Below are 24660 nucleotides of genomic sequence, written 5' to 3'. Positions count from 1 at the left end.
TTATTTCTTGTTCCAATTCCGTAAATTGCTTATTTAATTGTTTTTTAGAATAAGCTGAAAATGATATAATTTGCCCTCTCATCGTTGCCTTAAAAGCATCCCATATTATTTCTGTAGATATTTCCTCTGTAATATTATTTTGAAAATATTCATCCATTTTTAATTGAAATTCTTCACAAAATTTTGGATATGCAAGCAATGCATTATTAAATCTCCATACCGGCCTAACATTATCTGGGTCATTAAAATTTAAAGAAATCCACACTCCTCCATGATCTGATAAAATTATTGGTTCTATAGAGGCTTGTGTAACATCTTGAATTAGCCCCTGAGAAACAAAAATATAATCAATTCTAGAAAAAGATTTATGAACATGTGAATAAAATGAAAAATCTCGATCATTAAAATGAAGAATTCTCCATATATCTTTTAAATTACAAGAATTTATAAAATTATCCAACCCTAAAGATTTTAAAATTTTACTAGGTTTTTTATCCAATAAAGGGTCCACAACAGCATTAAAATCTCCTGCCACTATCAAATTATTAGCAGCCAGTGGTAAAATTATTGGTTGTAGAGTTTTAAAATATTCAATTTGATTCGAATTAGGTACGTACACATTAAATAGCGCCACAGTATTATTGCCCATACTCATGTTCACATGCACCCATCTTCCTAATTTATCTGCTTTTACCATATTAAATCCTGCTGAACATTTTTTATTTATTAAAATTGCTACCCCAGCTTTTTTTCCCACTGCTGGTGCAAAAAAGCAATCCTTCACCCAATTACCAATTAACTTTTTTGATTCATCTCCATTAAGGTGAGTCTCCTGTATGAAATAGACATCCGCATTCTGTTTTTTTAAATATATCAATACTTTTTTCCTTTTTATCGGGTGGTTGAGACCATTAACATTTATTGAAAAAATTTTTAAAGTCATTATAATAAATCAAAACAATAATCAATAATATTCCTCACATCAATATTATAACCTTTTTTCCCCATTTTAAAATTATTATTAAACCCCATCCCCTCCCTTATACCCCTTCCCATATTCTTAATCCCCCAATAAAACAGTTTCTTGATCATATGTCTCTTTGGCTATAAATTACAATATTATTATTAAGACTTAGCCAAAAGGAAAGATTTATAAACTATAAAGAGTTTTACCTCATGCAAAATTGTCATTTCTTTAATAAGACATTAACTATTTTTTTCTGAGGCCCTCCAAGTACCTACAAATCCAAAATGTGGCCCTGCAAAGAGTTTGAGTTTGAGACCACTGGTTTAGATGTTCATAGCGCAGTGGGGCCTGGAAAGGCGTGGCAGCCACTTCTCAGAATCTGAGGACTCGTTCAGCCAGAGAACTGACGACGACTTGGGCTGAATAACAGTTAATCTCTCAAGAAGAGGTTTGTAGAGCTTCAGTCTGGACTTCTTTGATTTCCTTTGCCAAGTTTTACAGACTAGATGTATGAGTAAGAGAAGCAGCTGTGTTTGGAACTGGAGTGTTGGCGTCAGGAGTATCTTCCCAACTAATGTAAGGGTTGCTTTGCTACGTGCCATATGTTCTAGATTGGCCTGCTTAGGATAAAAAGGAAGGAAAAATTTTCTGCTAATTTTCTCTCCTTTAATACAATCAGACCAATTATGAAATCCACCATGCAGCCAGAGAGAAGGATCCTTTTCTGTATATTTGGTATTGTTTCTATCCTGTGTAGTCTGCAGAAAGGAGTTAGTAGCTCTTTGAATTTTCCCAAGGCAGCATGGTGCTATTTGGGAGAACCTTGAATTCTCTTTTCTGAATTTAATATGGAGGAGAATTAGTTGGTATATGCTTTATTAACTGGAATACTTGTGAACTGTGGCTGCATGGTCTCCCTTACAGGAAAGAGCTGATGGCTCTTAGTCTGTCTCCATCTTCTGGCTGACAGGCTTAATGCATATGTTCTGGACTGGGTAGATTGAACTCGGGGAAGGAAAATTAAGGTATGGCCAAAATTTTTCTCACTGAAATGGAGGGCATTGCATCCATTTCTCTTATTTTATCTCCCTTTTCTAACCTGATGCTATATGACTTTAAGAAATATGTAAGAATTTGAATTTGGAAAAATTTGTAGCTTTAAAAAATTTTTTTTTACAATAATCTTCACTGCAGTTTAGTGTGAACAACTGTAGGAGTGGGATGTTGAAAACAACTTAATACAATGGTTTGTCTGTCAACCTGTGTTTGTGCTTCATTGGTTTTCTCAGCATGTTTTGCAATAAGTCCTAAATACAATCTTTTTGAAACAGTGTTCCCTATGTATTCTAAGTCAGGAACATTGTGACCATTTAACATTATCTTTTATGTGATGCTATGCTTAGAAATGTTTTAATAATTGCATGGAAAGGAACTGGTAAACCCACATTACTACCAAAATGGCTGAGTATTTAAATTTGAAAAATTGTCAGATAAAACTTCAGAAATATTTTCATGCTACCTTCATAGTTTTGTCATAGTGTATACTGCTATTAACAAATGTTTCTTTTCTAACTTTATAGCTTGTAAATCAGCATCTGAAACAAAGGTAATAGCTCATGCAGTCAAACAACCTATCTTCCTGCGCAGCATGTCGGCTCCATCTGACCTGGAAATGATTGGAAATGAAGACTTTGAGTTTACTAGATCAAATCCAAGGTATGTATATGGTGATAATTTGAGCTTCCCAAAACTGTGCTAGGATCTCAGAGCTATTTGGGTTTTCAGGAAGTTTTCAATATATGCACATGAGAAATTTGCAAATACTGGAAATATATGCAAGTTTATCTCGTGCATATTCCTTGCAGATAGGCTGAAAATCCCAGTATCCCTGGGTCCTCAGAGGTTTGGGAAACCCTATGCAGAGCACTGTAGCTAAGAAGCTAATGGTATATATCAGTATGTATAGTGCATAAAGTTATGTGCTAGTATTGTACAGATTACCGTAGTGACTTATTATGGAGGTGATACTTTCTGAAGACATTTTGAAGTGGAGGAGTGCTGTCCCTGACTGTTACCTCAGCTTTTGGCTCCCTGTTCCACCTGTGGATTGTCCGCCTTGGAACCTGCAGATACTGTTTTGGCATTGGAGAGGATAGCCTGATGAGGTTATAGAGAGCCTGAATCTTCCATTGAAAAAGCTGATACTGTGGTGGAGAATCTGGAAGTGGTACTCACTGAAGGCGTTTTGCAGTGGAGGAGTGCTGTTCCTGACTGCTACCTCAGCTTTTGGCTCCCTATTCCACCTGGGGATTGTCTACTTTGGAGCCTGCCGATACCATTCTGGCACTGGAGAGGATGACCTGGTGAAATCATAGAGGGTCTGAATCTTCCATTGAAAAAGCTGACACTGCTGCGGCATGCAGCCATAGGATGTGGCTAAAGGGGTGTGCACTAAGGGGCATGCTAGGCCCTTGGAGCCATGAGGTGTGACAAGGTGACAAAATTATTTTCTCATTGAGGTATTATCCTTTTTCTGATTTATGAGAAAACATAAAGCAAAAATTAAGGTCTCCTGTTTTTTTCTGGTCCTATGATTTGTCATTTGACTATCTCCAGTTTAATTTTTCTACATGATGCTAAGTTTGGATCTTTCTTAGGTGCATCTCTTAATTCTCTTGACCGAACCACTCCATCCCCTCTAATACTTCCAAGCTTCCAAATTTATTAAAAATTTAGGGCTCCTTTTACGAAGGTGCGTTAGCGTTTTTAGTGCGCGCACCGAAAAACTACTGCCTGCTCAAGAGGAGGTGATAGCGGCTAGTGTGCGCAGCATTTTAGTGCACACTATTCCGTACGTTAAGGCCCTAACGCGCCTTTGTAAAAGGAGCCCTTAATATCCCGCCTTACAATTAAAAACTTCCAAAGTGACTTACAGTTCTAAAATAAGGAAAGGGATAGAAAAGCGTGATAGCAAAATAACATTTCTTAACAAAAGATAGAAACTAAATAGAGTAGTACCTTGGATTACGAGTATAATCCGTTCCAGGAGCATGCTCGTAATCCAAAATGCTCGTTTATCAAAGCGAGTTTCCCCATAGGAAATAATGGAAACTCGCTTTGATGCGTTCCCCCCCCCTCCCCGAGAACCGGAATTGCTCCCCTCGAAGGCCCCCCCTGCGATCCGGCACCCCCTCTGCCTCTAACCGGCACCCCCCCCCGCCACGATCCGACCCCCCCCCCCCCCCCGCCACGATTGGGTACCCCCCCTGCCACGATCCGACACCCCCCCGACACGATTGGGCACCCCCCGCCACGATCCGACATCCCCCCCGCCGCTTCTTACCCTCATCTGGGCACTCTTGAAGCTCGGCCTCCTCGTCTGCTGGGCCTTGAGCATCTGAGCATGCTCAAGGCCTGCGAGTTCACGTTCACGTTCAGAACATGAACTAGCAGGCCTTGAGCATGCTCAGATGCTCAAGGCCCAGCAGACGAGGAGGCCGAGCTTCAAGAGTGCCCAGATGAGGGTAAGAAGCGGCGGGGGGGGGGGGGTGCTCATAAATCGAGCCATGCTCGGTTTCCGAGGCACCGATTTTGCAAATGTTTTGCTCGTCTTGCAAAACACTCGCAAACCGGTGCACTCGTAAACCGAGGTACCACTGTATCTGCCCAAAGATATCTTTAAAAAAAGTAAATCAAGCAGACAGGTATAACTAACACTTGAATTGGATCAAGACAGTTAGAAAATGTGAGGAAGAGGACCTCAAATAGCCAAACAAAGGGTCTTATCGGGGTCATGAATCTTATCATCGGTCCTGAAAAACCTCACGGTTATATTTTATTTGTAATATTTTTATTTGTATTTTGAATTTTTGAGGTTGTAAAAAATTATCTTGGATACATTGAACATAAAGTCCCTAAATTTCAGGACAGTTATTTTGGATATACTGTTACCTAGTTGGACGCTAAAGAAACACTAGCCCCTGAAGAAGCCTATTGTGTGAAACGGTAGATTCTCCATTGGGAGTTTGTTTCCTTTTGCAATATATTATTGTTCAAAGTATCCAATATAATTTTTTTACAACCTAAAAAATTTAAAATACAAATACAAATATTACAAATAAAATATAATCGTGAGGTTTTTCAGGGCTAATAAGATTCATGACCCTAGTAAGACTCGGAATGTAACCCGTTGTTTAGGTATTTGCAGTCCTTTCCTAAAGACGCAAAAAAAGGAATCCAACAGGACTGCAGTAGACATGAAGCGACAAAAACCAAAGGTTCACCTTAAAACAACATTTATTGATTGTAATAAAGACTGGTCATCAAGTACATCGTCTCTGCAGTATTTTCCTTTGGTTTTTGAGGTCCTTTTCCTCACATTTTCTGTCTTGATCCAATTCAAGCGTTAGTTATATCTGTCTGTTTGATTTACTTTATCAAAATAACATTAAAATGACAGTGAGGGTAGAAGGAGGAGCTACAAATGTAAAAAAGGAAGAAGGGGAATACATATTGGTAACTGTGTGTGCTCACAGACTCATTTCATATATTCATTATGAAAAAATATTAAGAGTAGGCATCTGTAAAAACAAAAGTTTTAAGCTCTGATTTGAAGCGATCTAGGGATGTATGTAGTCTTAAAGTTGTGGGAAGAGCATTCCATAATTGAGGGCTTTGAACAGAAAAAAATCACTTGTCAAATATGTTCGTGAATTATAATACGGTATGAAGGAATGATTACTTGATCTTAGAGCCCAGGCAAGAACATAAGTAATAAGATGATGAGCAAGGTAGGTTGGTCCTGATGAAAGGACTTTGAAAATTAGTAGAAGTACTTTATAGGTGATTTCATGTGGTAATGAAATCCAGTGTTCTTTTTTTAATAGAGGGTTATATGATCAAATCTTGATACAACACTGTGGATCAGTCGGAGTACAGTGTTTTGGGTTAGCTGTAGTCTTCATATATCTGTTTGATGTAATCTGGCATAAAGGGAGTTACAGCATTTTTCAGCGGGAAGAGCTTCATGAGTTAATTCTTCAGGTCTCCTCGGTTTTGCATATTGAGGGAACCGTGTCGGAGCCCCCACGTACGGTGGACCACTTGCTTAAGGGGATCCACTCTGTTTCCCACTCTTTTCCTATGCATCAGGATATTCGGTATATTATGCTCGCACAGTGGCAGGTGTCGGAAGATCCCTTTCATTTTGTGCGCTCCATGGCCTGCTTGTATTCCTTTCCTGAAGGGGATAGGGACACTCTGAAGTCACCTGTAGTGAACGCAGTGGTCTCAGCCATATTTAAAAGGCATACTGTGCCTGTTGAGGACGGTGTAGCCTTGAAGGGCCCAGAGGAGCATAAGTTGGAGTCCCTCCTTAAACAGAGTTTTGATGTGACAGCTCTGTCAGTCCAGGCAGTGATGTGTGGTGGGCTGGTGGTTCAGGTGTGTTTTCGCTGGGCCGAGCATGTCCTTAACTGTAAAACTGAGGATTGGGAATTGCTGAAGCGCGAGGTGGCAAAGATTGAATTGGGTGCTTCTTATCTTTCAGATGCCATGTATGACCTCTTGCGAACTTCTGCCAAGTCGTTGGCATTTGCAGTGGCAGCTCGCCGTATCTTGTGGCTTTGTGCCATGTGGCAGCCATTTTCAACATGGAGTGTTAACATTGTTGTGTGGGCCCTTAGTGGGTCTCTGTATAAACCCTTGCAAGAAGTGTCACTAATAGATCTCACCGTAAAGATAGTTTTTCTGGTAGCTATTGCCTCAACAAAGAGGATATCAGAACTTCAGGCTATCTCATGTAGGAGGCCCTTCCTCAGGTTTACAAAGCTGGAGTGACTCTGTATACTGTGCCTTCCTTTCTGCCGAAAATGTCTGCACTCCCTGTAAGTCAGGAAGTCCGGCTGCCGGCGTTTTCGGCTACAGGTGGAAAACAGCAGGATATGAATTTGGTGTTGCTGGATGTCAGAGTTCTCCATTACCTTGAGGTGACAAATCCCTTTCATCTGTTCAACCATCTCTTTGTTTTAACCAGTTTTAGTCGCCTGGGAAAGACAACCTCCTAGGCTACTATTTCCAGATAGATTCACATGGCTTTGTTTCTGCATATATTGACTGTGGTAAACAGCCTCCTATTTTGGTGAAGGCACATTCCATAAGAAGTATGGCTTTGTCATGGGCAGAGTGCTGGACTGTACCACCCAAGATCTATAGGGCAGCTAAATGGCCACACTCCATATTTTTATGAAGTTTTACAGAGTGGACGTGACAGCAAAAAAGGATGCAGTTTTTGGGCCTCAGTGCTTCAAGCAGATTCCCACCTTAGATTCGGGGGACTGCTTTGATACATCCGTATAATGCAGAGTATTGCTCCCTTTGCGCTGGAAAAGAAGATTTAGGTTCTTACCGCAATCTTCTTTCCAGTAAACGAGTACATTAGTCTGGACAGCCTGCCCTTTCAGAGTACACCTGCTTAAGGTCTTGGTTATGTTGTGGAGTTCTAGATGTTTGTCTTTGGGCAGCCAAGAGGTAAAGAAATGTTCATGGGATGCCCATCTAACAGACATGAAGAGTGATACCCTAGCTCTCTCTATCAAAAGCTTATAAGAAGCAAGAAATGCTGTATAAATTTTAGTGCTGGTTGCACTCAGGTAAGTGGGTTGTTACGTTCCACCCTTGTTATAGTATGTTTCCATTTGATTAATTGAGCAGAACAAAATTAACTTTGTCGGGAAGTTTCCCGTGTTGTCCTTGTTATTTCTTCTATTTAGAAGTTATCTGTTGCTTTGGTATGAACTGAGGGAGACGGACACTGCCCAGTGACATAAGGAGGCAGAGCAGAAGAATCTGTTTGTTGCCTTTTGCAAGTGTCCCGCAATTATGGGGATAAAACCTATAGTCCAGACTACTGTACCTATTTACTAGAAAGAAAATTGGAAAGAAGATTATTTCCCTTTTATAATGAGCAAAAACATTCATAAAATCAGAACAGCTGAGAAAATGTCTTCAAGTTCTAAACCTTTATTTTCTTGATGAATAAAAAGTCTTTCAGAATCTTACAATTTTCTGCTTTTTTCAAAAGTTCATGCTGCCAGGTTCTTTTATATAGAAGTAACAACAAGCATCAGCCAAAGAAGTATGTAAAACAGCAGCTTGAAGTTTGACTGATGTTGTCCCAAAGCTTTACAAAATTAGTAAATAGTTTTCAGCGGATTCATTATCTAGAAGAACGATCTTTGAAACTACGAATAAGTTCCATGGTACAAGCTTAAATGAGATCATAAACTACCCACAGTCTAGAAAGGTTAGAGCAGGAGTCCCCAAAGTCCCTCCTTGAGGGTCGAATCCAGTTGGGTTTTCAGGATTTCCCCAATGAATATGCATTGAAAGCAGTGCATGCACATAGATCTCATGCATATTCTTTGGGGAAATCCTGAAAACCCGACTGGATTTGGCCCTCAAGGAGGGACTTTGTGGACCCCTGGGTTAAAGAGTTAAAAGAAAATTAATAAAAGAAAATTATTTCTGTTTTTAATATAAATTCTGTTCATAGGTTTCTTTACCAAGCGCTATTTTCTTACAGAAGGCGCAATGTTACCAGTCACAGAAGTAGTTCCTTTACTCTTCTCCAGTCTTTGACCATTGAAGATAGCAGAGATAAACCTACCTACAGTGTGTTGCTGGGACAGCTATTTGCCTTCATTGGGACCAATCCAGATCAAGCGGTGTGTATTCACAAAATTAGTAAACGCTCTCTTAGATGCTATTTTGTATTTGACCTTTATATAACCTATTATCTTTTTGTTTCAGGTTTCTAGCAGTAGTTTTCTTTTAGCTGCTCAGACTCGATGGCGTCGAGGTAACACACGCAAACAAGCTCTAGTACACATGAGAGAATTACTCACTGCAGCAGTTCGTGTTGGAGGGGTGACGCACCTTGTAGGACCAGTCACTATGGTGCTTCAAGGAGGACCAAGGTAAGAATCTCCCCTCAGATTCCTAAAAATGTGTTTGGCACACCTTTTCTATTAACAGTAAATGTGATGGTCTGAAAATGGAACTCGGTGATTAGTGATCACAGTTCAAGGGAATCCACGTGAAAGTAGACTTGAAATAGGATTTAAGATCACAACTGCAATACAAGAAGTCCTTTACTTAAGGCGACTCAAAACGATCTTGAGTTTTAAAACTGGCACCCGTTATTCAATGTTAATGTTTGTTCTTTAGCACTCTCCAGACCAGTAGAGGTTAACTTTACGAATGGGTATATATCTAATCATGACCAGCAGGTGGAGACTGAAAACAAAACTTTGGGACAGTATATCCTAGCCCCTCCTCTCTATTTCCCTCAGTCTTCTTTCAGTCTCCAGCAGGTGTTGATGTGATCTGTACCCATCTCCCTTGGTAGGGCTGTTGGAATTTGTTTAGGGGGTTTATTGTCCCTGTTTTTGGCCGGACGGAGCTTGGACGGACTCTGTTTGGGGGTTCGTCCGACCTCGGGGGTGTCAAACCCGGCGGGTCTCGAGCGGGGTCCCTCCCCCCACTTCCTCCACCTCCCCATTTTTTTTTAGAGGAGCCTCAGCAGTAAGCCTTGCCCCCTAAATCAAGCAAGGCATATTGCTTAGAGAGCCTGTGGAGTCTGTTCTGTAAAAAAAAAAAAAAAAATCCTGAGGTAGTGCTGGTCTGGAGGGTTGTATCCCTTTAAGAACACTGTATTTTACTGTATTTTTCATCTAACCGGCACTTTTTTACAGCTAGGTCGCGTATGGAGCAATGAGCACTTCTAAAGGGAAAAAGTGCTCATTGTGCTCCAGACGCGAGGCACTCGCGGCCGGCCTGTGCAAGCGGTGTTCAGGCCGGTGCGGTGGAGGAGCTCCGTCGGCAGCGGCTGCAGGCGCCCAGAGCTCCCCGCCGATGGTGCCTCGCGAGTCGGCAGGGAACGGTGGAGAAGCCCGGTCTTCTCCGTCCGCCCACGGAGGGATTCCCCGAGCCGCCGACGGTCGGGTTTTAGAGGATTCCCTCTCAGCTGATATTTTGACAGCTGATGCCGGCTTGCCTGCTTTAGCGGCTGAGACTGTTCAGGTCTCTCAGCCGCTGCAGGCTATGGAGGGAGCTGTTTTGGCGGGAAAGACGCCATCTTCTCTGTCTGGCCCCTCCATTTTGTCTTCCACCTCAGGTGACCTTCCCCCTGTTTTGTCTAAGCAGGGGCAGGTTTCTGCTGGGTCCCCTGCTGTGGCAGGGAGTCCCTTGGGACCCTCGGGGGGTTTTTCCCCTGATTTTTTCTTTTCTTTATACAAAGCCTATTTTCAGGCGGCTGGGGGTCCCGGTTGCGCCCAGGGGGTTTCGGGGGGTGGGGTTTCCTCCGCGCTCCCTGCGGCTTTGCCTCTCTCGTCTGACGTGACGTCCCCTCCGCCGCCTCTCTTGTCCAAGCGTCCGCGGGTGTCGTGGGACGAGGATTTGTGGTCGGAGGAACGTGTCGGTCTGCAGGAGGACCTGGACCCTTCTGAGGAATTCCAGGACCCTCTGGAGGGGACGGAAGCTGGCGGCGGGTTGTCGGGTTTCCCGTTCTCCAGTGACGAGGCGTCCGTGGTGCGCCTTTTTCAGAGAGATGAGCTGCCTGACCTTATTCAACAGGTTTCTTCGGTTTTGCGTTTTGAGGACGCGCCGCCGGAGACTCCGCGTGTGGGGGACCCTCTGTTACGAGGGATCCGTTCCGTTTCCCGCTCTTTTCCTATGCATCAGGATATTCGGGATATTATTCTTGAGCAGTGGAAAACGCCGGAGACGCCGTTTCGGCTGGCGCGCAGCATGGCTCGCCTGTATCCCATTCCTGAAGGGGATCGGGCTACGTTAGCTTCGCCAGTCGTGGATGCGGTGGTCTCGGCTATTTCCAAGCGGCATACCGTGCCTGTTGAGGGCGGTTCTGCCTTGCGGGACTCTGAGGAGCGCAAATTGGAGAACATCCTTAAGCAAAATTTTCAAGTCTCTGCCTTTGGGGTCCAGGCGGCTATTTGTGGGGGACTGGTCGCTCGTGCCGTGTTTCGGTGGGCGGAGCGGGTCTTGGATCGAGAGTCTGATGACTGGTCTCTGGTGGATCAGGAGGTGGCGAAGATTGAGATGGCTGCCTCATTCCTCTCTGATGCTCTGTATGACTTGGTGCGGATCTCGGCTAAGTCTATGGCTTTTGGCGTGGCCGCAAGGCGTGTGTTGTGGCTGCGCGCTTGGGCGGCGGATGCTGCGTCCAAAGCTAAGCTTACTAAATTTCCCTTTCGGGGGTCGTTTTTGTTTGGAGAGGACTTGGATAAGTTGATTCAGACTCTGTCGGACTCGAAAGTTCCCCGTCTGCCGGAGGACCGTGCCCGCCCGGCGTCTCGGGGTGGTGTGGCCCGGGGGCGTTTGCGGGAATTTCGCAAGTATCGCCCTGGGCGTGGGGCTGCTTCTTTCCAGTCTCCGGGGTTTTCCCGGGGTCGGTTCTTCCAGCGCATGCAGCCCTTTCGGGGGGCCCATCGGGGGGCAGGGAATCCCTCCGCCGGTTCCCCCGCTTCCCGTCCTGCACAATGACGCCTTGCCGGCGCCCCCCTTGGTTCCGGTGGGGGCCCGGCTGCGCGACTTTTTCCCCAAATGGGCCGAGATCACGTCCGATCAGTGGGTCCTGGAGGTGGTGCGGGACGGTTATGCCCTGGAGTTCGCCCGCTCTCTGCCGGATTTTTTCCTCGCTTCTCCATGTCAGACTCCTGGGAAGACGCTGGCGTTTCGCCAGACCCTTCAGCGCTTGCTAGATCTCAGGGCAGTTGTTCCAGTGCCCCCCCCCGGAGTGGGGCACGGGCAGGTACTCCATTTACTTTGTGGTGTCCAAGAAGGAGGGGACCTTTCGGCCCATCCTCGATTTGAAAGGGGTCAACAGGGCTCTCAAGGTTCCCTCTTTCCGTATGGAAACGCTGCGGTCGGTCATTCTGGCGGTTCAGCCGGGGGAGTTTCTCACTTCTCTCGATCTGACGGAGGCCTACTTGCATGTTCCCATTCGGGCCTCTCATCAGCGTTTCCTGCGCTTTGCGATCTTGGGTCGGCACTATCAGTTCTGTGCGCTTCCCTTTGGGCTGGCCACGGCTCCCCGGACGTTCACCAAGGTGATGGTGGTCGTCGCGGCAGCCTTGCGGTCGGAGGGCATCCTGGTACACCCCTACCTGGACGACTGGTTAATTCGGGCCAAGTCGTTGCAGGAAAGCTCCCGGGTTACGGCTCGGGTGGTGGAGTTTCTCCGGTCGCTGGGCTGGGTGGTCAACCTTTCCAAGAGTCGGTTGGTTCCGGCTCAGCGTCTGGAGTACCTCGGGGTGCTGTTCGACACCTCCTTGGGGAAGGTCTTCCTCCCAGAGGCCCAGGTGAGCAAATTGCAATCTCAGATTCGCCTGCTTTTGGCGTCCCGGTGTCCTCGGGCGCGAGATTTCCTCCAGGTCCTGGGGTCGATGGCGGCGTCCCTGGACGTGGTGAGGTGGGCGCGGGCCCACATGCGTCCTCTCCAGTATGCTCTGCTCCGGAGGTGGTCTCCCCAGAGGCACGGGATGGATGTTCCGGTTCCCCTGCGAGGCTTGGCGCGCTGCAGTCTGCGTTGGTGGCTCCGGACCCCTCACCTAGTTCAGGGGGTGGGTCTGGATCTTCCGCGGTGGACGGTGCTCCTTACGGATGCGAGTCTCCTGGGTTGGGGGGCCCAGTGCCTGGGTCACTCAGCTCAGGGAACCTGGTCCACGGAGGAGGCCTCCTGGTCGATCAACGTGTTGGAGACCAGGGCGGTCCGGCTGGCGCTGTTGGCTTTCCACTCCCTTTTGTTGGGCAAGTCGGTCAGAGTCCTGTCGGACAATGCCACGGCGGTGGCTTATGTCAATCGTCAGGGGGGCACCAAGAGCACTCTGGTGGCGCAGGAGGCGGCTCGGCTCATGGTTTGGGCGGAGTCGCATCTTCTGGACCTCTCGGCCTCTCACATTGCCGGGGTAGAAAACGTTCAGGCGGACTTCCTCAGTCGTCACTTCTTGGATCCGGGAGAGTGGTGTCTCGGCGCCGAGGCGTTTCAGTTGATAGTGCGTGCTTGGGGGCAGCCCCTGATGGATCTGATGGCTACAAGTGGCAACGCCAAAGTACCCCGCTTCTTCAGTCGTCGCAGGGACGGTCTGGCCGAGGGTCTGGATGCTCTGGTCCAACTGTGGCCAACGGAGGGGCTGTTGTATGTGTTCCCTCCTTGGCCATTAGTGGGCAGAGTACTGCTTCGCATTGTTCGCCATCCGGGGCTGGTGGTTTTGGTGGCTCCGGATTGGCCTCGTCGTCCGTGGTATGCGGATCTGGTGAGGCATCTGGTGGCGGATCCTCTTCCTCTGCCTCTCGGGTGCGATCTTCTGACGCAGGGTCCCATTCCCATGTTCGACCCGTCTCCCTTTTGTCTTACGGCTTGGCTCTTGAAAGGGGCCGCCTGAGTAAGAAGGGATATTCCGACAAGGTGATCTCTACACTTTTGGGGTCCCGGAGGCTTTCTACCTCTCGGGCTTATGTACGGGTTTGGCGTCTTTTTGAGGAATGGTGCCGAGCGCGGGGAGTGGTCTCTTTTCGCGCTTCTCTGCCTAACATTCTAGAGTTTTTGCAGGATGGCCTGGATAGGGGCCTGGCCTGGTCTTCTCTCCGGGTTCATCTGGCGGCCCTGTCGGCTTTTCGGGGGCTGGTGACAGGTCAGCGTTTGTCAGCCATTCCTGATGTGATTCGCTTTCTTAGGGCGGCCAAGTTGATCAGGCCTCCCATAAGGCCCTCGATTCCCTCTTGGGATCTCAATCTGGTTCTCTCTGTTCTAGTGCGCCCTCCTTTCGAGCCGTTGGATGGCTGTTCGTTGAAGGACCTTACGCTGAAGTCGGTCTTTTTGGTGGCCATTACTTCCGCTAGACGGGTGTCTGAGCTACAGGCTTTCTCTTGTAGGGCTCCCTTCCTGGAGTTTTCGAAGGAGCGGGTTGTTTTGCGGCCTGTTCCTTCCTTTCTGCCGAAGGTAGTTTCTCCTTTTCATGTCAATCAATCGGTGGTCCTCCCGGTCTTGGGTAGTCGAGAGGGTTCTTCTGAGCAACGTCAGCTGCGCAAGTTGGATGTCGGTCGGGTCCTCCATGCTTATGTGCAGCGGACCCGGGATTTTCGGAGCTCCGATCATCTCTTTGTGCTTCTGGCGGGTCCTCGTCGGGGGGCTGGCGCTTCTAAGGCTACTATTGCGCGCTGGATCAAGGAGACGATTGCTTCCGCTTATCTTCTGAGTCAGAAGCCGGTTCCGGAGTTTCTCAAGGCTCATTCCACTAGGGGTCAGGCGGCTTCTTGGGCTGAGTCGTCGCTCGTGCCTCCGGTGGATATTTGTAAGGCTGCGGTTTGGTCCTCCTTGCATTCATTTGTTCGGCATTATCGGGTAGATGTTCAGGCACGTCGGGACGCGGTGTTCGGTGAGCGTGTTCTGGTATCGGCCCTTCGGGGGTCCCGCCCGTGAGAGGGACTGCTTTGGTACGTCCCATTCGTAAAGTTAACCTCTACTGGTCTGGAGAGTGCTAAAGAAGGAGAAATTAGGTTCTTACCTGCTAATTTACTTTCTTTTAGCTTCTCCAGACCAGTAGAGGTCCCCACCCTGTCTGTTGTTGTTGTTGTTGGGGCTGTTGCGCGGGCAGTTTTTGGTTTTTGCTGCGGGTTCTAGTATTTTTCTAGGGCCGGGGAGAATTGAAGAACAGCGGCTGTGGCTCGGCTGGCTTAGCTGGCGAGCTGTGGGGACATTCTTCCTTCGGGAATTTCTCCTCTGCATTTTCCAACAGCATTTTGGGTATGTTATTTGTTACTCCTTTCGGAGAGTTGTTTTTTCTCTCTGTTGTTTTCCAGTTCTTGGTTCTGCTTGGCTATTCGGCAGACTGAGGGAAATAGAGAGGAGGGGCTAGGATATACTGTCCCAAAGTTTTGTTTTCAGTCTCCACCTGCTGGTCATGATTAGATATATACCCATTCGTAAAGTTAACCTCTACTGGTCTGGAGAAGCTAAAAGAAAGTAAATTAGCAGGTAAGAACCTAATTTCTCCTTTTTGACTTACAGCGCATGAGTTTGAGGCTGAGTAGTGTGCTTTTGTAATAATGCCTTGGCATGGTTCTCTTCAGACACAAAATAAATGTAATGCTTTTTACAGTTACTATATTACTAAATTCCAGGTTGTTTTAGTGGCAGAACCAATCTCATATATGTAAATTTCACTATTTATTTTATTTAAATTTATTCATATTTTATATTTGGGGTTTTTATATATGATACTATGTAAACTGATTTTATGTTATTGTGCAAGCAACAGTATATTAAGCTTTTGTAATAAATAAAATACAACATTTTTCATATGGTTCTGTTAGTTTTGAGTTAAAACTTTTCAACTTAACTTTCTTGGAGCTGAAATAAAGGTGCCAGCCAAATGATTTGTTTTTTTAGGAACCAATTGTATTAAGTTGAGGACATCCTGTATTGTAATCCCTAGGCAATGTAAAATTAATCATCTCCTAAAGATTGGAGATTTTATCCTTTTCATGAAGAGCATCATAGACTTAAAAATTAACTTCTTTTGACACCACATGAATATTAAATTGTCATGGGTTTCTGAAAGGTTTGAAAAGTCAACATTGCAAGTCACCATTTGCAGTAGAACTTTTTAGCTGTGGTCTTTAATATAATTAGACTAGCCAACCTTTTTTAAATTAAGGGGCCCCAAAGCTTAATGCACGCTAATAGACATGTGCCCTAAGTCCCTAACCCAGTGTCTCTCAAACTTTCTGAAGTCACGGCACACAAATCTCAGTGCTGCAGCTAGAGGGCATCCAGAAATGCACATAAGTTGAGGTGATGTCATGTCCGTGTGTGACGTCATCATGGGAAAGTCCGCAGATGCGCAGAGACTGCTATTACTACAGTGAGGGAGGGGGTGCTGGAAAAGGAGAGGTGCCAGCTGACTGCCTACAGGACATGCCTCTCGCTGTGAGAAGCACATCCTGTAAGCTATCAGCCGGCGCCTCTCCTCCTCACCGGTGTCTCACAGCACACCCAGAATCTCGCCGAGGCACACAGTTTGCGATATACTGCCCTAACCGATCCAACAGCCTCGCATACACAAACTCAGTCCTATCTAACATCAGATCAATTTTCAAACTTGTCAGCTCTTTTTGCTGGACTTCATTTGAATGTCCTCTGTCAAAACTGCCATAAAACATCTGAATCCTACCTTTTGGTTACTAGATATTCTTCCAGTTCACTTGCTCAAAGCACCAACACAGGGCGTACTTCCTTCCATTTTGTCTATTGTCTCTGATGGTATACCGTCAAATGCGCGCACGGCAAATGCATGTCATCAAATGCGTGCACGGCAAGCGCGCGTCATCAAATGCGCGCAGGACACATGCGCACAAGCAAGTGCGCGCATTTGCGTCCCGCTATACATTCACCTGTTTATTGCAGGTATTTCAGCAAATTGAATGGTGATTATAGCCATATAGGAAACAGAGAAGCCAAAAATCATGACTGAGACTCTTTATTGGTCTAACTACCCAAAAAAAGAAAAGCAAATACAGTAATAGTACTAAAAAAAAAAAAAGCAGGTACTATACCTTTCTGTTCCTGCATTTCCTATTTTGCTATTAAGTCATTTTCATCGTTTCGTACATGTGTACTCTGAAATAATAAAACTCAGGCAGGCAAGCCTAACTTCATGCACTCAAAAAACTGCAAAGATACCCTTGGGAGGCTGAGGGCTGGAAGCTCTGGCACTTAATCATTGTCCATTTCAAATATGGGCAGATGTCTATAGTATCTGCTAGCCATGTGAACAGTCACACATTATGGGGGGGTCCCTTACCTACTTAAGGCACTTTTCCTAGTAATCTTGGCCATCACTAAACATAGGCACTCCCTTATCCTTTTCAGAGAATGCAGCAGGTCAGGCGCGCATTTGACGGGTTACCATATATACATACACATATGTATATATATATATAATGTTTGTGATCTACTTAGGAGCTAATCAGAATGTAAGTTTTTTAAAATAAATAAAAATCTTTTTTAATGGCAGCATACTAATGGTGACATTAGTACATAGACATTTTACTGCTGTGAAAAAAAATGCATGCTAAGGCCACTCTCTGCTGCAGCTTGGTAAAAAGACCTTATCCCAGGACAAGCAGGCAGCATGTTCTCAACATATGGGTGATATCATCCACGGAGCCCTGATGCGGACAGCCTCGCAAGCAGACTTGCTTGAAGAACTTTTAGAAAGTTTGCAACTGCCACATCGCGCATGAGCGAGTGCCTTCCCGCCCAACATAGAACGCATGTCTCCTCAGTTATAAATTTTCCGCGGAGCCAAGAAAGCCCTCATTTCAAGGCTCTGTGCAAGAGTTAGTTCCAAACTTGTGCCTTCTCTCACCACGGCTCATGTATTTTCTTTACAGGGTCGCTGTTATTTGCGCATTTGATTTTTTTTTTTTTTTAAAGTTTTTTTTATTTTTTAGATTGTGTCACGGCGGGGCCTACTCAGTAGCCTCAGCCTACGGGCTTCGATTTCGCCACAGCCATGTTTCATTCCATGTCCCAGCCGGTCACAGGGTTCAAGAAGTGTAGCCGGTGTCAACATGCAATCTCTATCACTGACCCACATAAGTGGTATGTACAGTGTTTAGGACCTGACCATCGTCTGGAGTCGTGCACCCGCTGTGCTATACTTCAAACTCGAGCCCTTAAACGTCGTCGAGTTCAGATTGAAAAAATATTCGTGGGAATGGTTCTGCCTTTACCCAAGGCCTTGACCCCAATTCCGGCCCGACCTCGACTCCATCAAAGTCTTCTATGGGGCCAAAACCTTTAACCTCGACCTTACTCAAACCTTCCTCGATGGGGAAGTCCTCGTCTTCGGGGAAAATCAGCTAAATCTTCTCCCGAGACACCGTTATCCTCAGTGTCTCCATCAGGTAAGATAGCTAAGCCAACCCCTCTGGGCATGCCACCCTTAGAACCAGTGGGTCCAAGCTACCCAAGAAACGTGTCTTAAAAAATTGAGGCAACACTCTTCCTTGAGGTCGTCTTCCTCGGAGTCCATAGCCACACCAATTGTACCAGATCCAGTGGTCTCGGTGCCGGCTTTGCAGAATATGTTGGAAACTATTCTGCATCAGGAGTTTGGTAACATGCTTGCCAAATTGACTCCTGCCTCGACTCTGCTTCCTGCAGTCCAGCCAGAGTACTCGGCAGTAACACAAGGAATTGAGTCCTTGAGAGTGCCTCGAGATATCTCTACACAAGGAGCTGAGTCCTTTTCAGGGTCTCGACGTCATTCTCCGACTTCAGAAGGTGGTGGTGAACGGTACCCATGAATGGCATTCTTTCTCAAACTTTCAAAAGAAATCTTGATACACCATATTCCATTCCCACTGTGCCAGCAAAGATGGAATCTCGATATAAGATGGTCCATTGTAATGGATTTGAGAAGTCTCAATTATCCCATCAATCTCTTCTCGTGGAGTCTTCTTTCAAAAGAACCAATCCTGCCAAAGTTTATGCCACCGTCCCTCCTGGCCGAGAGGGCAGGACCCATGGACAAGTTTGATCGTCGGCTGTATCAAAATTCGATGTTGACGAATCGAATTTTGAACTATAACTTTGGTTTTACTTCTTATCTGAAGCATTTGGTCAATCACACTCTGGGTCAACTTCACATGCATATGGTTCAAGCTGCATATGATGCGTTTGAAATGCCTTCTAGAGTCACTGCGTTCTCAGCGATACGCCGTCTGACCTGGCTCCGCATCGTAGATATGGACCCAAATCTATAAGATCAACTGGCCAACATCTCATGCCAGGGTAATGAGTTGTTTGATGACTCTATTGCGGCAGCTACAAAGGGCTTATCTGAGCATGAGAAGTCGTTTGCTTCCATAATCCGGCCAAAACCCAAGCCTTCCACTGTTAAAGGTTATAGGCCTCCTCCATCTTACCAGAGGCGTTTTCCTCAAAAGCCAGCACCTTATTCAAGACCGCCTCCTAAGAAATAGCAGCAGCAGAATAAACCTCAGATCCCTGCTGCCCAAGGCCTCTCAGTCTTTTTGACCATCTAATACAGAGTATAACCTAAATTGTTCTGCCTCTGTACTCACCCCTTCTCATTGGGGGTCATCTCCATCATTTTTACAAACGATGGGAACTAATTACATCTGACCTCTGGGTTCTCACAGTCATCAGGGAAGGTTACTCTCTTCACTTCATCCAGGTTCCACCAGATCTTCCCCCAAGAGAGTATCCTTCCAATCCGTCGCAGACCACCCTTCTTCTTCTGAAGCTCAAGCTCTGCTTTGTCTCCGTGCCATCGAGACATTTTCTCCGGAACAGCAGAGCACAGGATTCTACTCCCATTACTTCCTTGTCCTGAAGAAGACGGGGGATCTTTGATTGATCTTGGATCTCAGAGCTCTCAACAAATTTCTTGTCAAAGAAAAATTTTGGATGCTGTCTCTAGCATCTTTGTATCCCCTTCTAGATCACAACGATTGGCTATGTTTCAAGTTTCAAGTTTATTCAGATTTGATTAATCGCTTTATCTTAATTCAAAGCGATGTACATAATAAAATTACAATTTAAAAAGTAATACATTAAAGAATGTTGACTAAACTAATGACAAATTTGACAATACTTGAAACACTTAGGAAAGAGAAGGGCTAGAAGTTACATTATAATATAAAGATGGGGAAAACATTTAGGGAAAGTACATGAGGCAGGGAAAAGAACAAAGTCTTGGAATTATTTTATAATGAAATTATTGTTGACTTATAAAGGCATCAATAAATAAAAAAGATTTCAGATTACTTTTAAATTTTTCTAAGTTAGTTTCTTGTCTCAAATGGTAGGGTAAGGAATTCCAGGTTTGGGGTGCAGTAACAGAAAAGATATATTGGCGTCGTGTATTTATGATTTTAAGAGATGGAATTGTTAACAAATGTTGTTCAGTAGATCTTAGTGTTCTATTCGTTGTGTAAGGGATTAGTAATTTATAAATAAAGGCCGGAGTTTTAAAAGAAAGAGATTTGAAAGTGAGCAGACTAAGTTTATATATGATTCTATGAGCAACAGGTAGCCAATGAGCTTCCTGGATCTCTCTGGATCTCAAAGAGGCTTACACTCACATTCCCATTCATCCAGTCTTTGGCAAATTTCTCATATTTCGGGAGGGAAATCATCATTTTCAATACAGAGTGCTACCTTTCAGCTGGCATTATCTCCCAGAGTTTTCACCAAGTGCCTGGTGGTAGTAGCAGCAGCTCTGCGCAGCCATGGTCTTCAGGTTTTCCTGTACCTGGACGACTGGCTCATCAAAGATTCAATATCTCAAGGGGTTATTGTAGTGACCCAACGGACTATTTGTTTCCTCCAGAGTTTGGGGTTAGAAATAAACTTTCCAAAATCCCAGCTACAGCCCTCTCAGACTCTACAGTTCATTGGAGCTGTACTGGACACTGTGCAATTCAGAGCATTCCTTCCTCAACAACGTCAGAATGCTTTCATTCAGCTTTGTCAACAAGTATCATCCCTCACTTTACTCTCAGCGAGACACATGATGGTTCTGCTAGGTCACATGACCTCTACAGTTCATGTGATTCCTTTTGCTAGACTTCACCTCAGAATTCCTCAGTGGACCCTGGCATCTCAGTGGGTACAGGCTTTCAACCCACTCTCTCAGCACATTAAAGTCACTCCTTCATTGAGACAGTCTCTCCACTGGTGGATGCTCTCTTCCAATCTCTCAAGGGTTTTACTGTTTCAAACGCCCCCTCATCAGAAGGTCCTCACCACAGATTCCTCGACCTATGCTTGGGGGGCTCATCTCGATGGTGTCCATATTCAAGAGCATTGATCCAGAACAGATTGTCGGTGTCACATAAATCTGTTGGAACTCGGAGCGATCTTCAATTTTCTCAAAGCTTTTCAGCATCTTCTTCATAATCAAGTAGTCCTCATTCGTACAGACAATCAAGTCACCATGTACTATGTCAACAAGCAGGGAAGAACAGGATCTCTTCCTCTTTGCCAGGAGGCTCAGAAGGTTTGGCATTGGGCAGTTCCTCACAACATCTTTCTGAAAGCCATCGACATTCAAGGAGAGAAAAACTTTTTAGCAGACAAATTGAGTCATCATCTGCAGCCTCACGAATGGACACTCAATTAGTCAGCTCTCCATCACATTTTTTCTCAGTGGGGAACTCCTCAGATAGATCTCTTTGCATCTCCCCACAACAAACTGCCTCAGTTTTGCTCCAGGATTTACTCTCATCTTCGCCTCGAAGCAGATGCTTTTCTTCTGAAATGGACGAGCAGATTCCTATACGCGTTTCCTCCATGCCATTTCATTCTCAAGACACTCGTCAAACTCAAACACGAACATGCCACCATGATTCTCATAGCTCCTCGGTGGCTCAGACAATCTTGGTACTCCCTTCTACTTCAACTAAACAACAGGGAGCCACTACTTCTACCAGTTTTTCCATCTCTGCTTACACAGAGTCAGGGGTCTCTGCTTCATCCCAACCTGCACTTGACAGCTTGGTACCTTTCAATATAACTGCCAATCTACCGTTCTCTCAAACTGTCAAGGACATTTTAGAGGCTTCCAGGAAGTCTACCACTAGGCAATATTACAACCAGAAATGGACTAGGTTTTCTGCTTGGTGCGCTCTTCATCACAAGGAGCCTCAATCTACCTCCTTGTCTTCAGTTCTGGATTACCTGTTTCATTTATCTCAATCAAGCTTCAAATCAACATCCATTCAAGTCCATCTCAGTGCAATTGTGGCTTTTCATCAGCCACTAGAAAGGAAATCACTATCTGCTCATCCTGTGGTTTCCAGATTTATGAAAGGACTTTTCAATGTCAAACCTCCTCTCTAACCGCCTCCAGTGGTTTGGGATCTCAATGTGGTACTTGCTCAGTTAATGAAGCCTCCATTTGAACCAATGTCTTCGGCTCATCTGAAATATCTCACTTGGAAAGTGGTCTTCCTCATTGCTCTCACGTCTGCTCGCAGAGTCAGTGAGCTTCAAGCATTAGTAGCAGACCTACCTTTCATAGTATTCCATCATGACAAGATGGTTCTCTGTACTCATCCTAAATTCTTACCTAAAGTGGTTTCAGAATTTCATCTCAATCAATCCATTGTTCTTCCAGTGGTTTTTCCAAAGCCTCATTCTCATCCTGGAGAAACAGCTCTTCATTCTCTGGACTGTAAGCGTGCTTTGGCTTTCTACTTGCAAAGGACTAAACCACACAGATCTTCTCCTCAACTTTTTGTCTCCTTTGATCCAAACAAGTTGGAACATTCATTTTCCAAGTGAACCATTTCCAACTGGTTGGCTGCTTGCATCTCTTTCTGCTATGCTCAGGCTGGACTGCATCTAGAGGGTCGAGTTACAGCCCATAAAGTTAGAGCCATGGCGGCATCTGTAGTTTACTTGGTCCTCGATTCATACATTCACCTCTCATTATTGTTTGGATTCTTTTTCCAGTCGGGATGGCCATTTTGGCCAGGCCATAAGAACATAAGCAATGCCTCTGCTGGGTCAGACCTGAGGTCCATCGTGCCCAGCAGTCCGCTCACGCAGCGGCCCATCAGGTCCAGGACCTGTGCAGTAATCCTCTATCTATAACCCACTATCCCCTTTTCCAACAGGAAATTGTCCAATCCTTTCTTAAACCCCAGTACCGTACTCTGCCCTATTACGTCCTCTGGAAGCGCATTCCAGGTGTCCACCACACGTTGAGTAAAGAAGAACTTCCTAGCATTCGTTTTGAATTTGTCCCCTTTCAACTTTTCCGAATGCCCTCTTGTTCTGGTTAGCTTGGAGGTCACCCTTATGTTGAGAATATGCTGCCTGCTTGTCCTGGGATAAAGCACAGTTACTTAACGTAACAGGTGTTATCCAGGGACAGCAGGCAGATATTCTCACAACCCACCCACTTCCCCTGATTAGCTTTTTAGTTAGCTATCTGAACTGAGGAGACGATGAGGAGATGCGCGCCCTACGTCAGGCAGGAAGGCACTCGCGCATGTGCAGTGCGGCAATCGCAAACTTTCTAAAAGTTCTTCAAGAAAGTCTGCTTACGCGGCTGTCCACATCAGGGCTCCGTGGATGACGTCACCCATATGTTGAGAATATTTGCCTGCTGTCCCTGGATAACACCTTACGGTAAATAACTGTGCTTTATAGGCAGTGGCGTATTTAGGGAAGGGGGGGTGGACTGCTCTGGGTGCCATCTTGGTGGGGGCACCAGAACTTCTATGCCCTCCCATGCCACACTCGTGCCCTCCCTTCCCCTGATATCTCTTTAAATCTTCATCAACGAAAGCTGCTTCTCCGGCCTACTGCTTGCGCTGGCCTGGCTCCCCCCTGAAATCACTTCCTGGTTTGGGGGCCAGGAAGTGACATCAGAGGGAGAGGCTATGCTGGCGCAAGCAGCAGTCTGGAGAAGCTGCTCACGCTGGCAAAGATTTAAAGAGATGCAGGGAAGGGAGGGTGTGGTGTGAGGGTATGGAAGGAGTGAGGCAGCAGAGAGAAGGGCACAGGGGGGGCACCACCACCCCAAGTACCTTTGCCATCCTTGTCCAATCCATCATCCTCTCCAAACTAGATTACTGCAACGCCATCTACTTAAATCTATCAAAAAAAAAGTATTCTAAGACTCCAGCTAATCCAGAATACTGCAGCCAAACTGATCTTCTCAAAACGCAAATCTGACCATGCCTCCCCACTCCTTGCCAAACTTCACTGGCTCCCAATAATCTCCAGAATCCATTTCAAATGTTCCTGCCTGGCTTTCAAGATCATTCACGGAATCCTCCCTCCTCTTATCCCACTGTCTTTCAACTCCTCCAGTCCCGACTCCTCCAGAACTGCCCAAAGGCATAAACTAGCCTTCCCCTCTCCACGCGGCATCCACTATGCAGGCAAACTGGGAAAATCCCTTCTCTTCAAAATCACAGGTCTCTGGAACGACCTCACCACCCTGTTGCGGAACCTGAGCTCCCTTCAGTTATTCCGCAAACAACTGAAAACCTGGCTTTTCAGCAAATTGTAACTCTATCCTTCCCCCCTTTCTCTCCCCCCTTCTACACATAAGTTCATGTAATCCTTTTTCTTCTTCTCTACCCACTATTTTAAGTTCTTGTAAACCATGTCGAGCTCCATACTCATGGAGATGATGCGGTATATAAACTTAAGGTTTAGATTAGATTAGATTAGATACCCTTGCTATGCCACTGCTTATAGAAATTTATGTGTCTTTATAAAGCACACTGAAAATAGGTACCTGCAGGTCTTCACCCATAATCAGTTTATTATAAAAGTACCATTCAATTGACTTTATTTTGGAAGCTAATCACATCTCTTTAAAATGTACTAAGTTTAATAAGTTAGTACAGGATGTGTGTATGTTTATATAACTCTTATCCCTAATCATTAGAGCTGATTTTTCATGTCTCATGATAGGCAATTTTTTTAAGTGCAGTCAATCACTTATTGATTGCTACTGACAGAAATTGGTAAGATAATTAATTACAGTAGATGGAGGCCGAGATGCCCATCCATTCTGCTTAGCTGTGATTTGTTCATTTTGGGTAGATATATGTATACA

General features: G+C 45.4%; 1 protein-coding gene across 4 annotated transcripts in view; it reads left to right on the top strand.

The window, feature by feature from the left end:
- Positions 1-24660, top strand: part of HECTD4 (HECT domain E3 ubiquitin protein ligase 4) — a 492696-nt gene that overhangs the window by 229431 nt on the left and 238605 nt on the right. For all 4 annotated transcript variants that reach the window (XM_033956861.1, XM_033956860.1, XM_033956862.1 and 1 more), the window contains 3 exons: positions 2548-2683; positions 8550-8691; positions 8777-8943. In XM_033956861.1, coding sequence (XP_033812752.1) covers positions 2548-2683; positions 8550-8691; positions 8777-8943 — 445 coding nt within the window. The remainder of the gene's footprint in view (positions 1-2547; positions 2684-8549; positions 8692-8776; positions 8944-24660) is intronic.

Source organism: Geotrypetes seraphini, chromosome 8 (genome assembly GCF_902459505.1).
Source record: "Geotrypetes seraphini chromosome 8, aGeoSer1.1, whole genome shotgun sequence".
Classification (NCBI taxonomy): Eukaryota; Metazoa; Chordata; class Amphibia; order Gymnophiona; family Dermophiidae; genus Geotrypetes; species Geotrypetes seraphini.
Note: the sequence above shows the minus strand (reverse complement) of the source record. Positions and strands in the feature narration are given on the sequence as shown.